Below are 15,250 nucleotides of genomic sequence, written 5' to 3'. Positions count from 1 at the left end.
TGAATAAGTAGGATGGTAAATCTGTAGCTTAAACAATAGCCTATTCACTTATTATTCTCAGTTAATGAGTATAATCATGAGTGGTTGGTTTTGTTTCTGTTTTTTTTAATAGAAAAACAAAAAACATTTAGTGTCTACTTTTCTGGGCTCTGTGTACAAGTTCAAAACAACCTTGTTTGTGCCTTGTTTGGCACCTCCAGTGCTTTGATATTGGAAAAGGAATGCCCCATATAATAGACAGGAATGGACTGATCAAAGGGATGTTTCTTATTATAAATCTAAAAATGATTTTAGTTTCTTAAAGAGATAATATTTTTAAACTGTAAAAATTGGATAGTGTATTGAGAGCAATTTTTTTTAAAATATGTTATTCATTCATGAGAGACACAGAGGCAGAGACATAGGCAGAGAGAGAAGCAGGCTCCTTGTGGGGAGCGAGGTGTGGGACTCCATCCTAAGACTCAAGGATCACAACCTGAGCCAAAGGCAGATGCTCTACCACTGAGCCACCCAGGAGTCCTGAGAGCAATTTTCTTTTCCAAAGCAGAATATGACTATAATTTCTGTACTACTTCACTTCCCCCTGTATTGTCTCTATCACCTCTGCCCCTAATTTGATGTTAGCTGTCTTAAAGTTTAGGTCTTCAGAAAAACTTCCTCATCTCCTAGGGCTTTCAGAGGCCCTTTGCTGTTGTGTACAGCCCAAGGAGACCAGAGATTTTAAGTTGAAATAAACACCAGTTGAGTGTGAGAGGCACCATGCTGGAGTATATAAAGATACAAAAATGAATAAGAGGCAGATCCTGCTTTGCAGAGGTTTATAGTCCAGTGGTTCCTTTTAGGAGCTGATTGTTACAAAGCCATCATTCTGTTAACTTGTAAAAATTAGAAGACTCCTGGGATCAGTTTGGAAGGACACTGTAGTTCTCTCTTGGGTAGTGTGCTTACCTTCCCCTCTCCATGTCTTTGCTTATATTTCAGTGTACCATAGAGAGCATTTTCCCAGGATTTGCAAGCCAACATATGTTAATGAGATCTCTGAACACAGTTGCATTGGTTCCCATCATGTATTCCTGGTCCCCTCTCCAGCAGAACTTTATGGTATGTATTGAAAGCACTGTGGTAATTGTATAAACTGTATTATTTTTTTTTCTTTTTTAAGATTTTATTTATTTATTCATGAGAGACAGAGAGAGAGAGAGAGACAGAGACATAGGCAGAGGGAGAAGCAGACTCCATGCAGGGAGCCCGATATGGGACTTAATCCTGGGATCCTGGGATCACTCCCTAAGCCGAAGGCAGACGCTCAACCACTGAGCCACCTGGACGTCCCAAGTGTATGATATTCTTATGTTGGCGTGCTGGTACTTCTCATAGGTGAAAAGTTGTAAGATTATACTTAAAGCTTGGACATGCTGTTGTAATTTATTTACTCTAAGTTTGTGTTTATTTATATTGCAAGTTGTTCTAACTTGTTAGGTTTTGTGTTCTATGAAGTGTACTTCTGAGTTGATGCTGGTTCTTTTTTGAATGAATGAGACTGGGCAAGACTCCAATTCTCCCTTACTACTTTGGCCCAATTTTTAACATATGCAGTTAAATGCAGTCTAAGTCAGACACTTGAGGCTTAAACAGGTTGACATCTTCCTGCTGATGGAGCAATCCTTTCTGAATCCCCTAAAGGCAAGATGCCATGAAAGCAACCGAGATAACAGAGGTGCACACAGATCCTTGAGCCTTTCATCTGGGCGTTTATGCTGACTCCTTCTAGAATTAGTTGTGATTCTGATGATCAGTCATCTCTAAATACTGTCATTGCTTATCATCTGCCTGATGACAGCAGTTGCACTGACTGGAATAGGATATCGGTTTACAGAAGGGATCTTAGAATAAAACTTAGAATTTATCTTAGAATAAAACTTCACTGTAATTTTACTTAATACTTGAGGACTTAAGAATGATCATGTTTTCTACTGAACAACAGTAACAAAAATCTGTTAATACTGTTTCTTTAGCCAGTAAATATTCATAGCTCATGCTGCAGTTAACTTTGGGTCCCCACTAAAGTTGAGTGATGGACATGAGTTATAATCATAGTTTTTTATTATGATTATTGGAAGTTAGTCTTAGTCTGTATAAGAGAATATCCAGAAACTTTACAGTTGCCTAGATTTTGTTCTAACTGTTCTAGTTATATTGCAGGTTACACTCTGGAAAGCTTTCCTTTTCATTTATGTCTCCACTTACTAAAAGAATTAGAATTGAAGATTTTTTAGGCTGTTGTTTAAGTGCTATTTGTACCTATTTTACAATGACATTTAGTAGATAAAATTAGATAATAGATGTGAATAATAAGTGTGCTGTCAGAGTCTAGATGTTGGTGGAAATATCAAATGTTAGTATCAGGCTAAACATTTAATAGTTGATATCCTCAAGTAGTTAAGCTGACATTTTTCCCTAAGAGTAGCATTGCCCCTTCCAGTTTGAGGTTTTGGTGGCAAAACAGAATGGCCAGTCTATAAAAATGCAGGAAACTCTGTCAAAAATGTTTTCAGGAAATTCAAGCAGCAAAAAAGGCCTAATAACAAAAGATTCCATTAAAAAGGAAAGAGGAGCTGCATAGTGGACTCATGGAATGAATTACATCTGGTTTGATTTTAGGTAGAAGATGAGACAGTTTTGTGCAATATTCCCTACATGGGAGATGAGGTGAAAGAAGAAGATGAGACTTTCATTGAGGAGCTGATCAATAACTATGATGGGAAAGTCCACGGCGAAGAAGGTAGTGGTGCTGGGTTCTTTGGGAAAAACTTTATTAGAGTGGTGCCCTTTCTTTGGTAAATAATCATCTTGCTCTTACCTGCTGCCTCATGTGTACTCGCTGAAGAATATTTCAATGTCATCACATGGCTAAGAGTAAAAACTTTATATTAAAAATGCCCTTGGTCAAATTTTATTTATTTATTTAAGATTTATTTACTTTATTACTTTTTAAAAAAGATTTTATTTATTCATGAGGGACACAGAGAGAGAGGCAGAGACACAGGCAGAGGGAGAAGCAGACTCCATGCAGGGAGCCCAATGTGGGACTCAATCCTGGGATTCCAGGATCAGGCCCTGGGCTGAAGGCAGGCGCTAAACCTCTGAGCCACCCAGGGATCCCCAAAATTTATTTACTTTAGAGAGAGAGAATAGAGGGAGGGGCAGAAGGAGAGGGAGAGAGAGTCTTAAGCAGACTCCATGCTGAGCTGAGAGCTCAGTGCAGGGCTTGATCCCACAACCCTGAGATCATGACCTGAGCCAAAACCAAGAGTTGGATACTTAACTGACTGCACTACCCAGGTACCCCCTCAGTTAAATTTTAAAAGGAGTTGGAAGGGCAATCCAGGTGGCTCAGGGGTTTAGCACCTGCCTTCATCCCAGGGTGTGATCCTGGAGACCTGGGATCAAGTCCCAGTTGGGCTCCCTGCATGGATCCTGCTTCTCCCTCTGCCTGTGTCTCTGCCTCTCTCTCTCTTTCTGTGTCTCTCATGAATAAATCAATAAAATCTTTAAAAAAAATAAAATAAAAGGAGTTGGAAGCACTGGGTGTTATATGCAACTGATGAATCACTAAATTCTACTCTTGAAACTAGTAATACACTATATGTTGACTAAATTGAATTTAAATATAATTTTTAAAGTAATGTATATTAAGAAGAAAAGGGAGTTGGGACATAAAAGGATTTTATATATATAGTAATCAGTAGCAGGAGAGAAAGTTTAGTGCACAGAGAAGTATGATCTTAGGAGTTTTCCCTAAGTCCATCCAAAGCCTTTTTGTTCTTCACTTCCCTTTCTCTTAGAATGGCAATGAGCATAATCTCTCTGTTCTACTCTGATCTGGATACCCCCTGGATCTCCCAAAAATTGTGTATAATATTCTGACTTTGCTGCAAGCAGGTCATTTGGATTAGTTGTAATTCTAGAAAAGGCTGCTAGTGTGTAAGAAGTGGGAAGATGGGGAGAGACTCCCCATGGCTTTGCAAACCAATGGCCTTACCAGCTCTTTTGACCCTTTTGGGTACTGTTGAAAATACAGTTTTATCCACAGTGCCTCCTAGTGTTCAAAGACTGTCCTAAGCTGTAGTGTAACCCCATACAGTATGATTTTAGGAAGGTAATGCTGTGTTTTGAGTCAGAGAAGTCATTACCAAGCCATCAGCAGCAAAACCAAGTACATTTTGATGTTATAATTCTTTCTCTGTTCCATCTGTATTGTTTTTACACTTTTTTGAGATTCTGGACCATAAATACAGGTTGATTTGTAACTGAGGAATGAGCTATCCTAGTACAAATAAAGTCTATATAACTGGATTTCCCACTCTAGCCAGCTGAACTGGTGCAGTTGTAAAAACAAATCAAATTATTGTAATTTCCTGGTTGTTCATATAAAAATGTACATATGTCATCTCTCTGGGCCTCAGGAGTGAATACTGGAATTCCTGGAAGGATTAATGGAGCATGAAATGATCATTGCTAATCCATCTAATCTTTATGTTCCAGAGATGATCCCTGGATCTGTCCTGATTAGTGATGCAGTATTCCTGGAGTTGGTAGATGCTCTGAATCAATACTCAGATGATGAGGAGGAAGGGCACAATGACACCTCAGATGGAAAGCAAGATGACAACAAAGAAGATCTGCCAGTAACAAGAAAGAGAAAAAGACATGCTCTTGAAGGTAAATATTCCATTTTGAAAGTGACAGGGAGAAGAAAGAATGGAGAAACAGAAAGAATTGTTATTAAAGGCTGTTGGTGCTTCTCATTTGGCCCACTTAAAAGGAAAACAAAGTAGTGTGTTTGGGAAATATGGAAAGTTATAAAAAAGAAATATAATTATCCTGTAATCTTACTACCAAGGAATAACCGGCATTAATATCTCCTTCTAGGTCTAAAAAATGTATATGTATATATACATATATATACACCAAGAGTATGCATATACACATATCTAAAATAAATATAATAGTATATGTCAACTACATCTCAAAGTTTTTAAAGCATATATATAAATCAAGATGTTTATATACATTATGTGAAATGGGATCATGCCACATATACACACAATTTTATATCCCTTTTTATTTGATCTTCTATCATAAGCATTTTTCCATGTTGTTAATATTTAATAACTTAATGTTTAATTTTGCTCTGTGTTATTTAATTATATGTCCAGGGACATAGTGTCACTCTCTTGTTCTTCAGCACCATCATTATGAATTCAATATTCACATCTCTCCACGAAAACTCCTGTTTTCCCCTCTAGTTTCTATCTTAGACTGTGGGTTTTGTCATTAATGTATACATAACTGATTTCCTTATTACTGGTAGCCTATTAGATAAGTCCAGGTGGCACTGACCTTCCTTATATGTTCCTAAACATCCAGTGGTTAGGTTAACAAAATAGCTATAATCAAAATGCTGTGACAAAAGGAGAAATGACCAAACAGCTTTGTTTGCATACTCTGATTATAGCACTCAGGAGGTGTTTTTTTGTTTTTGTTTTTTTTTTTTTTTGTTTTTTTGTTTTGTCATTTCCAATTCAGGCAACAAAAAGAGTTCCAAAAAACAGTTCCCAAATGACATGATCTTCAGTGCAATTGCCTCAATGTTCCCTGAGAATGGAGTCCCAGACGACATGAAGGAGAGGTAGGGAAGAGAGCTGTCCTACTCAGGCCATGTAGAGTGCTCAGGCAAAACTTTTATTCAAGCTTATTTTTGGTTAATAAAAAGCCTTGTTTCTGGTAAGTACGCTGTGATCTGCTTATGCTTCTGATTATTCCTTGCCTACCTGCTTGCCTCTAACTGGCCATTCCCATATTAAGGGTCACCATTTGCTGGATTTTGAGTAGGTTTGGGCAGAAAACTTTGTAAATTCTGCCATTTTTCTGGAGAGTTATTCCAGCACCACACTTCCCAAATCTTTCCCTCTTTTTACTTTCAGACATATGCCCAGCCCAGCACAATTGCAATGGCATACACAGTTATACACCCTTCCGTTATCAACAAGACCCATAAAAAGCCCTTCCTCCCTTGGTAGGCTGTATCTGGATGACTGTCAGTGTTCAGTCTGTACTTTCTCTGTGAAGACATTTCCTTGGAAGTAATTCTTATCTGTCTTTTTGAAAATAGGTACCGAGAGCTCACAGAGATGTCAGACCCCAATGCACTCCCCCCTCAGTGCACACCCAACATTGATGGCCCCAATGCCAAGTCTGTGCAGCGGGAGCAGTCTCTGCACTCCTTCCACACACTGTTTTGTCGACGCTGCTTCAAATATGACTGCTTCCTTCACCGTGAGTGGGGCTATTCCAAAATACTCTCCTGTTCTCCATTCCCAAACACCACTTCCTTCTGTGTGTGGGTTTTTTGTTGTTGTTGTTTTGCTTTTTTCGGTTAATCATACAGAGTTCCTGGCTTCTGATGATGGTTTTACAAAGGGCCTATTCTGTGTTCACTGGTTCAGTTGTAGCACGATGTGCTTTGCATGGTCAGGACAGAATAACCAGCAACAAAAGTGTCCCTGAGTACCTATTAGCTTTGAAAAGATTGTTGATGTCAGAAATGATTAAATTTTGTGCATCCTGATGGTAGCTGTTTATATCTAAATTTTCTGACAATGGCTCCCTAATTCAGTTTTGTTCTTTCCCATCCTATCAAGTGGATGAACCATTGGAAACAGGACAGTTTTGTGTTTTCCAGCTTTTCACGCCACCCCTAATGTATATAAACGCAAGAACAAAGAGATCAAGATTGAACCAGAACCATGTGGCACAGACTGCTTCCTTTTGCTGGTATGTTCTTTTTTAAGTTTTATTTATTTGAGTAATCTCTACACCCAACGTGGGGCTCCAACTCATGACCCTAAGATCAAGAGTCACATGCTCCTGCAACTGAGCCAACCAGGCACCCCATGACTTCTGCTCTTAAGGAGCACCTAGATACTAAGGACTATGAAGTTAGTCTTATGGAGCAGGAGTGTGTGTGTGACAGCATTTTCTTTGCTTTCTTCCTTTAAATGCATATATATATATAAGAGAAATAATACATGAAAGCGTTGATATCTTATTGTAGGGCAAACAGCCAGATGGACCCGTCCCTGATGGACAGACTATATGCAGCAGCATAAATTCTCCTGCATTCATGTGGGAAGGCAATACGCTTAGAACTAGAAGGGAATAAGTTCGCTTGGAATAGCTAAAGACACAGTTTTGCTTTCTGCACAATACAGTGAGTTTAGGTAAAGAATAAAGTACCTTGATAAAATTTTCTACTATCAATTAAAATTAGGATATACAGGCAAGTGCCTTTGGGACCATCTTTAGTGGGATACTAGAATAAAAGATGGTAGAAAGTGCCACTGGATATACATCTGGAAAATGAGTCATATGATAATAGCAAAAGAATAAACAAACTTCATCTGATTTATTTTCTCCTTGATAAGCATGGACTCCTTCCTATGTGCCAAGTACCATGCTGGCCCTTAACATATATTAATTACCTTACTTTCGGGACACCTGGGTGGCTCAGCAGTTGAGTGTCTGCCTTCAGCTCAGTGTGTGGTCCCGGGATTCTGGGATCAAGTCTCATGTTGGGCTCCCTGCATGGAGCCTGCTTCTCCCTTTGCCTGTGTCTCTGCCTCTCTCTCGCTCTGTGTGTCTCTCATGATTAAATAAATGAATAAAAATTTTTAAATTACCTTACTTTCATGCTTCCAATATCCTGAGGTAGAGAAACGATAGATATTTCCAAAGTTTGTTAATATGTCAGTGGTGTGACAGTAATGAAATTCAAGCTCTGATCTAACTCCATAGTCTGTGCTTTTAAAATTACTCTACACTTTATTTATTTTTTTAAATAATTATTTATTTATTTATGATAGACAGAGAGAGAGAGAGAGGCAGAGTGTGTCACAGGCAGAGGGAGAAGCAGGCTCCATGCCGGGAGCCCGACGTGGGACTCGATCCTGGGACTCGATCCCGGGACTTGATCCCGGGACTCCAGGATCGCGCCCTGGGCCAAAGGCAGGTGCTAAACCGCCGAGCCACCCAGGGATCCCTTACTCTACACTTTAAAAAAATACACCGTGTTATATCAACATACCAGCATTTATTTGCTGTCCCTTTCACAGCAGTTACCCTGGGACCGTGTACATGCTTCACAAAGATGCCATTAGTGCCCAAAATGTATGTCTGTATATACGTTTATTTTTATTTATTCATTCATGAGACAGAGAGAGAGAGAGAGAGAGGCAGAGACACAGGCAGAGGGAGAAGCAGGCTCCATGAAGGCCCAATGCAAGACTCGATCCCAGGTCTCCAGGGTCAGGTTCTGGGCCGAAGGCGGCGCTTAATCACTGAGCCACCTGGGCTGCCCTGAGTATATGTTTAATGTACAGTAATGTCTATGTAGCTTTTCTTTTATTGCTTTTTAGAAATCAGTCCATATTCAACTCTAATGCTGGACTGTTTTCCCTCACACATTTTATGAAGGCTTTTTTTTTCTTCTAAGATTTTATTTATTTATTTTTGAGAGAGAAAGAGAGAACAGTGGGGAAAGAGGGGTAGGGGAAGAAACTGAGCAGGGAGCACGATATGGGCTCCATCCCGGGACTCTGGGATCATGACCTGAGCCAAAGACACACGCTTCACCAGCTGAGCCACCCAGGAGCCCGTCCCCCCCCCACATTTTATTAAGAACTTTCTTAATCTGGGCAGCCCCGGTGGCCTATAGTTTAGCGTGGCCTTTGGCCCAGGGCCTGATCCTGGAGACCTGGGATCAAGTCTCGCATTGGGCTCCCTACATGGAGCCTGCTTCTCCCTCTGCCTGTTTCTCTGCTTCTCTCTCTCTGTGTCTCTCATGAGTAAATGAATAAAATCTTAAAAAAAAAAAAAAAAAGAATATTCTTAATCATGCAAAGAAGGCCAAAGATACCTTCATCTTAGACTTAATGACTTTTTTCCATATTTGCTTTGTCTATATGTGTATGCAAGTGTTTTGCTGAGCCATCTGAAAATGAGTTGTAGACATTGAGACACTTGTTTGTGAAGTTTTTCAGCATGCACTTCCTAAAAATAAAGACATTCTCTTATATAACCACATTATTACACCTAAGAAAATTCACAAGAATTTCGTAATATCATCTGTCCATTTCCATATTTAAATTTTTTCAGCTGTACCAAGAATAGCTGGGTTTGGGGTTTTCTCTAAACCAAGGTCATCCGGTCATGCATTATATTTGGTTATTACGTCTTTTCAGTGTCCTTTAATCTCAAATCATCACACTGTTTTTTTGTTTGTTTGTTTTTTTGTTTTTAATCCCAAGCTCATTGTCTTGTAGGATACTGTTCCATATTCTGTATTTGTCTGTGGTTTTCTCCTGGTGGTGTTTAACTTGTTTCTCTTCCCTTTATTTCTCATGAGGTAGAATTAGTTCCTGAAGCTGAATTATGTTTATGTTACACCTTTTAAATAAGAATATGTTGGGGGACGCCTGGGTGGCTCAGTGGTTTAGCGCCTGCCTTTGGCTCAGGGCGTGATCCTGGAGTCCCGGGATCGAGTCCCATGTCGGGCTCCCTACATGAGCCTGCTTCTCCCTCTGCCTGTGTCTCTGCTTCTCTCTCTGTGTCTCTTATGAATAAATAAATAAAAATTAAAAAAAAAAAAAAGAATATGTTGGGACGCCTGGGTGGCTAAGTGGTTGAGTGTCTGCCTTTGGCCCAGGGTGTGATCCTGGAGTCCCAGGATCAAGTCCCACATCGGGCTTCCTGCATGGAGCCTGGTTCTCCCTCTGCCTATGTCTCTGCCTCTGTGTGTGTGTGTGTGTCTTTCGTGAATAAATAAATAAAACCTTTAAAAAAAAAAAAGAATATGTTGTAAGCAATGCTGTGTATGTCATACGGTAGTATAGGCACATGTCAGATTCTATTTTATTTTTATTTTTTTTTAAGATTTTATTTATTCATGAGAGACACACACACACCCGGAGGGCAGGGGTGGGCAGAGGGAGAAGCAGGCTGCACACAGGAAGCGTTATGTGGGACTTGATCCCAGGACTCCAGGATCACGCCATGGGCCAAAGGCAGGCGTTAAATCTCTGAGTCACCCAAGGATCCCCATAATTTTAAAACTTTTATTTTGAGAAGAATTTCCTTTAAGGCCTACAGGATATTCATCTGAATATCCTTAGCGATGGTAAACATTTATCCTTTACATGTAGATTTGGTTTTCAGAAACAGCTAGAAGTATTTGGGAATCAAGTCTGATGAGAAGATAGATGATCAAGCTGAATGACCGTTATTTGGTCTTTTTTTTTTTTTTTTAAATAAAGTATGGCTATCAAGTAATGAAACAGTATCCTAAGTTTAATATAGTGGTTTGGAGGAAAGTTCTAGAAGTAAGTGACGATATTGTACAAATTTAGGGACTACATATTTTGTTATTGAAACAGAAGCAATGCAGTAGAATAAAAAGAACAGTGTGGCCTGGACAGGAAGCCCTGATTCTTGTCTCCACTCTGGAACAATTAGCTATATGCTAATATACCATATATAAATATAGTGTATTATATTAGCATTTACAGGAGAATGTAGTATATATGTATAAGAGAAGCAGGTTCCTTGCTCTCTCTGAACATCATTGTCTCACATACAGGAAAATGTGTTCTCAAATTCCATATAGCTGACATGCAAATGAGTTTTAGATACAACTCACTGGAAAGTTGAAGATGCAGAGATTATATCTTTTTTAAGATTACTTATAGGACAGCTCCTCCTTGAAGAGGTATAAAGTTATAAGTTTTAGAATTTTTTTTTTAAAGATTTTACTTATTTATTGAGACAGAGAGAGGGAGAGAGAGAGGCAGAGACACAGGCAGAGGGAGAAGCAGGCTCCATGCAGGAACCCGATATGGGACTCGATCCTGGGTCTTCAGGATCACACCCCAGGCTGCAGGCGGCGCTAAACTGCTGCGCCATCGGGGCTGCCCTAGAATTTTTTTTTCTAAAGTAGGCTCCACGCCCAGCATGGAACCCAACACAGGGCTTGAACTTACAACCATGAGATTAAGACCTGAGACGAAATCAAGAGTTGGGACAGTCAACTAAGCCACCCAGGCACCCCTAGGATCTTTGTTAAGCACCTTTTATGTGGTCACATTTACATGATACAGAGCAAAAAAAAAAAAAAAGTGTCATTGCATGTAAGCACAGGTGTTAAAGAAGGTGGTTTGTGATGATGGATGGGATCAGGATGGTAACTCTGGGCCTGCTCCCGTTTCCCATCTGTAATGTGTCCATTGCAGGAAGGAGCAAAGGAGTATGCCATGCTCCACAACCCTCGCTCCAAGTGCTCTGGTCGTCGCCGGCGAAGGCACCACATGGTCAGTGCTTCCTGCTCCAACACTTCAGCCTCTACTGTGGCTGAGACTAAAGAAGGGGACAGTGACAGGGATACAGGCAATGACTGGGCCTCCAGTTCTTCAGGTACATGGAACAGAAAGCAATCTTTTCTTTCTCTGCAAGGCCTCTGGTAAATGCAGGATCACCACGTAACATTAATGTTACTTCCTTTTTAAAATGGTTAATTTTTTCTACAGCTTCGCCTGTAGGCAGTAGAGACGGGGGGATATTTTGGTTCCTAACTAATCTGCCTTTTAAAGTAGTGTGAAGTACTTCAGAGTTTGTGACAAACTACTGATGACAACTGCATTCTCTCTTCCTGTGCCCTCTTCTCTCCTCCTCTCTTAGAGGCCAACTCTCGCTGTCAGACTCCCACAAAGCAGAAAGCTAGTCCGGCTCCACCTCAGCTCTGTGTAGTGGAAGCACCCTCGGAGCCTGTGGAGTGGACTGGGGCTGAGGAGTCCCTTTTTCGAGTCTTTCATGGCACCTACTTCAACAACTTCTGTTCCATAGCCAGACTTCTGGGCACTAAGACGTGCAAGCAGGTACTGTCATAGACGTCCAGGGACAGGCAGGGCCTTCCTTTTTTTTTTTTTTTTTTAGGGCCTTCCTTTCATCCACTGCTCTGTCAGCCATTTTGCCATCTTGTGTGGCTGCCCATTTCAAGCAAAGCTGTCTTAGACTCAATCCCTCATGAGTGGGTGCTTTGGGGCCATGAAGTGGCTTCCCCAAACATGGGACCTTCTCCAGATGCCAGGCCTAGAAGTGCTGGGTGAATTCTCCTCCTTGCTGAATTCTTACTTCTGCCTCTAGCCACTAGCTAACTTTTCTGGATGTTTCTCCACTCTCTTAGCTTTTTTTTTTTTGGTTTTTGTTCTTTGTTTTTGGTTCCTGTCTTTCTTACTAAATGTGTACCCCTTTCCTAGAAGGTGCTCCCAAGTCTTTCTGGACCTCCTTATCTGGCGCAATCCTGCTCCTGATCCTGCAGCTGCCACTCCCCTTCCCTCTGTTAGTCTCCTCAGTTGCTTTTTCCTCCAGATGTCCTATCACTCACTTTTCTAATTGCCGTCCTGGGTAGCTGAGCCTGGACCATGCCCTTCTCACTCACGCCATCACTAGAATCACAGTCTGGTAGCATAGGTGTTAAGGTGGTTTGTGATGATGGGATCAGGATGGTGACTCTGGGCCTGCCCCCATTTCCTATCTGTAACGTGTCCATTGCAGGAAGGAGCAAAGGAGTATGCCATGCTCCACAACCTTTGCTCCAAGTGCTCTGGTCGTCACTGGCAAAGGCAGACGCTGATGCTCTGGAGGCAGTGGGACCTGGTGTCCCAGTGCCCCTCTGTCTCTGCCTGACCGCAGTGGGAAGACAGACCAAAGAGCAGGGACAGGTTGTCGCCAGGTGTTAGGACCGGTCTGTCCAACAAGAAAGGAACACCAGAACTACGCCCTGCTGCTTAGCTCCCTAACTTTTGGAGAAGTCTCTGTGCCCTCTTCTTCATGATGCCTCTACTTAGAACAAGCAATAGAACCATAAATAGAAGTGCCCTTTGCTTTCATTTTGGAGTTGATGTCTGTTTCCTTGAGTCACAGGTTCTTAACCTGAAAAATCTACAGATTATTGTGTAATACAGTTTTGCATGTATTTTCCCAAGAAGATTTGTACTTTTCCCAGAATCTCAAGAGGGCCTATAGCCAAAGAGGAAAAGAAAAAAACGAATGCTATAAGGGATGAAGCATACTGAAAGGGAACCAGCCTTCCAGAAACGAAATAGATAGTCTCTGCCCTCTTCAAACCAACAGAGGGAGCTAGTGGTTAGCCAAATGGTGCTGCTTGTGTCCTCTCTTCCACTGGATTCTAAAAAGTACTTGGAGTAGTCCTTCTTAAGATGGAACAGATAAGGTTGGTAAGAATCCTCCCACGCAGGACTTGGTAGGCAGAGGTGTAGATGAAAGCTACTGACCAGGAAAGGTGTAACTGTGCTCAGTATTTCTCTTTTCTCGAGTCAGGATAGTTAAGAATTAACTCTGGGGCCAGTGATGAGATATCCCAGTGCCACTCTGTCTCTCCCTGAGTGAAGGGATTCTCAGTCAGCTGCACTTGAGCACTCCAACACTCCAAGCCCAGTACCTGGTTGGCTCACTTATCTGACCACCTGGCTCAAGAAGGAGTGACAGGTCCCGTTGGATTTCTCTTCCAGGTCTTTCAGTTTGCTGTCAAAGAATCACTTATCCTGAAGCTGCCAACAGATGAGCTCATGAACCCATCACAGAAGAAGAAAAGAAAGCACAGGCAAGGGTTGGACAAAGGATTTTCTGTTCCCTGTGCTCCGACCTCCCCTTGGACTTCCCAACTGCCTCCCTCTTGAATTTAGCATTGCCAGCCTTCTCAGTGTTCCCTGTGGTTTGGTGCCTTGGACCAGCCCTTCTCCTGTCTCTAGATGTTGGGAATCAGGAGATAACTGTCTTCTTTGCCTTTAAGCTCCTGTCTAGTGGGGTGAGAGCTGGCCTCATGGCTCCACCCTCAGTGGTTAGTGACCACAGTTCCCACTTCTCAACTCTAACCAGAGTTTTTTCTTTTGGCATTTGTATTGTTTTTCTAAGTTGCATAATAACATCGTCTTTTAGCTAGCCTTTGCTCAGGGTTGGAAGGTTGTTTTTTTTTTTTTTTTTTTTTTTTAAATTCAACATTCTGCCTGCCTCGGTTCCCTAATGACTATCCCCTCCTGAGGGAAGGAACTGACACCAATTCTAGATATAGAAGGAAGTCACTGTGGCTTCTCCTGCTCAGTTCTTTCACTTAGCAGATTCTGAAAAAGTCATCCTACCTCCCCAAAGAGAAGGAGGGAGGGAAGGAAGGAGAGAAGGGAGATGGAGAAACAATAGCATTATAATAGACTCAGAGGGTTGGGTTTTGTGTTTTTTAGGATCTTTGATGTTTAAATCTCCAAGCATAGAGCATTCCGTATGGACCCCAGCTTCTACCTACTAGGACAGTGGCCTCTTGTAAAGGAGTTTGGGGAGGATACTCCCCAGGTCATTAAACCACAGTCCCTCAGAACAGGTCACGTTGTTATTTACCCAACTCTGCAGAGTTCCCCAGAGCCATAATCCAGGCCCCTCTGTCTCTCTCTTTCAGGCTGTGGGCTGCACACTGTAGGAAAATTCAGCTGAAGAAGGGTAAGTTGCAGCAGGGTGCTCTTGGGCAGTTCAGCCCGAGGTCGCACCTCCGTGGTCTCCCGCCTGCCCCACCTGCAGCCGCACTTGGTGACCCTGCACCGCTTCCGCAGACTGCAGCAGCTGATAACAGCTCAGCTTCTCACTGCAACTGAGAGCACCTCTCAAGAGGCCGAGTCGTGAGCCTTGTGGTCTCTGACTTTCATAGTGTGCCATTTGCCAGGTTTCAGACTTAATTTAATGTTTGGAATGGCTGCCCTGTAGTTCCGGACCATTTCCACACTCTCCCCACAGAGCAAATCACCCCCATGGTAGCTGACGGACAACCATTGTCTCTGATTGCTTCTCACTTTGGGTGCAAAATGTGTCCAAGTTTATGGCTGGGACAGCCTTCCCCAGTCTGGGCCATTGGACAGTTGGGAGGGAGGGCAACTAGGGGGTGCGGGCACAGCAGTGTTCTGGTCTGTTCTTTTCTCTCCTAGATAATTCTTCCACGCAAGTATACAATTACCAGCCCTGCGACCATCCAGACCGCCCCTGTGACAGCACCTGCCCCTGCATCATGACGCAGAATTTCTGTGAGAAGTTCTGCCAGTGCAACCCTGACTGTAAGAGCTCTTTGCTTTTCCCT

The 15,250-nt window shown here is 41.9% G+C and overlaps 1 protein-coding gene across 2 annotated transcripts in view; it reads left to right on the top strand.

The window, feature by feature from the left end:
- EZH1 (enhancer of zeste 1 polycomb repressive complex 2 subunit) overlaps nt 1-15,250 on the top strand; it is a 29,966-nt gene that overhangs the window by 8,382 nt on the left and 6,334 nt on the right. For both annotated transcript variants that reach the window (XM_077853329.1, XM_077853330.1), the window contains exons 5-15: nt 982-1,101; nt 2,662-2,782; nt 4,546-4,722; nt 5,590-5,692; nt 6,176-6,339; nt 6,746-6,837; nt 11,346-11,526; nt 11,791-11,987; nt 13,644-13,735; nt 14,582-14,622; nt 15,102-15,227. In XM_077853329.1, the coding sequence (XP_077709455.1) occupies nt 982-1,101; nt 2,662-2,782; nt 4,546-4,722; nt 5,590-5,692; nt 6,176-6,339; nt 6,746-6,837; nt 11,346-11,526; nt 11,791-11,987; nt 13,644-13,735; nt 14,582-14,622; nt 15,102-15,227 (1,414 nt within the window). The remainder of the gene's footprint in view (nt 1-981; nt 1,102-2,661; nt 2,783-4,545; nt 4,723-5,589; nt 5,693-6,175; nt 6,340-6,745; nt 6,838-11,345; nt 11,527-11,790; nt 11,988-13,643; nt 13,736-14,581; nt 14,623-15,101; nt 15,228-15,250) is intronic.

Source organism: Canis aureus, chromosome 16 (genome assembly GCF_053574225.1).
Source record: "Canis aureus isolate CA01 chromosome 16, VMU_Caureus_v.1.0, whole genome shotgun sequence".
In the NCBI taxonomy this organism is placed as follows: domain Eukaryota; kingdom Metazoa; phylum Chordata; class Mammalia; order Carnivora; family Canidae; genus Canis; species Canis aureus.
Note: the sequence above shows the minus strand (reverse complement) of the source record. Positions and strands in the feature narration are given on the sequence as shown.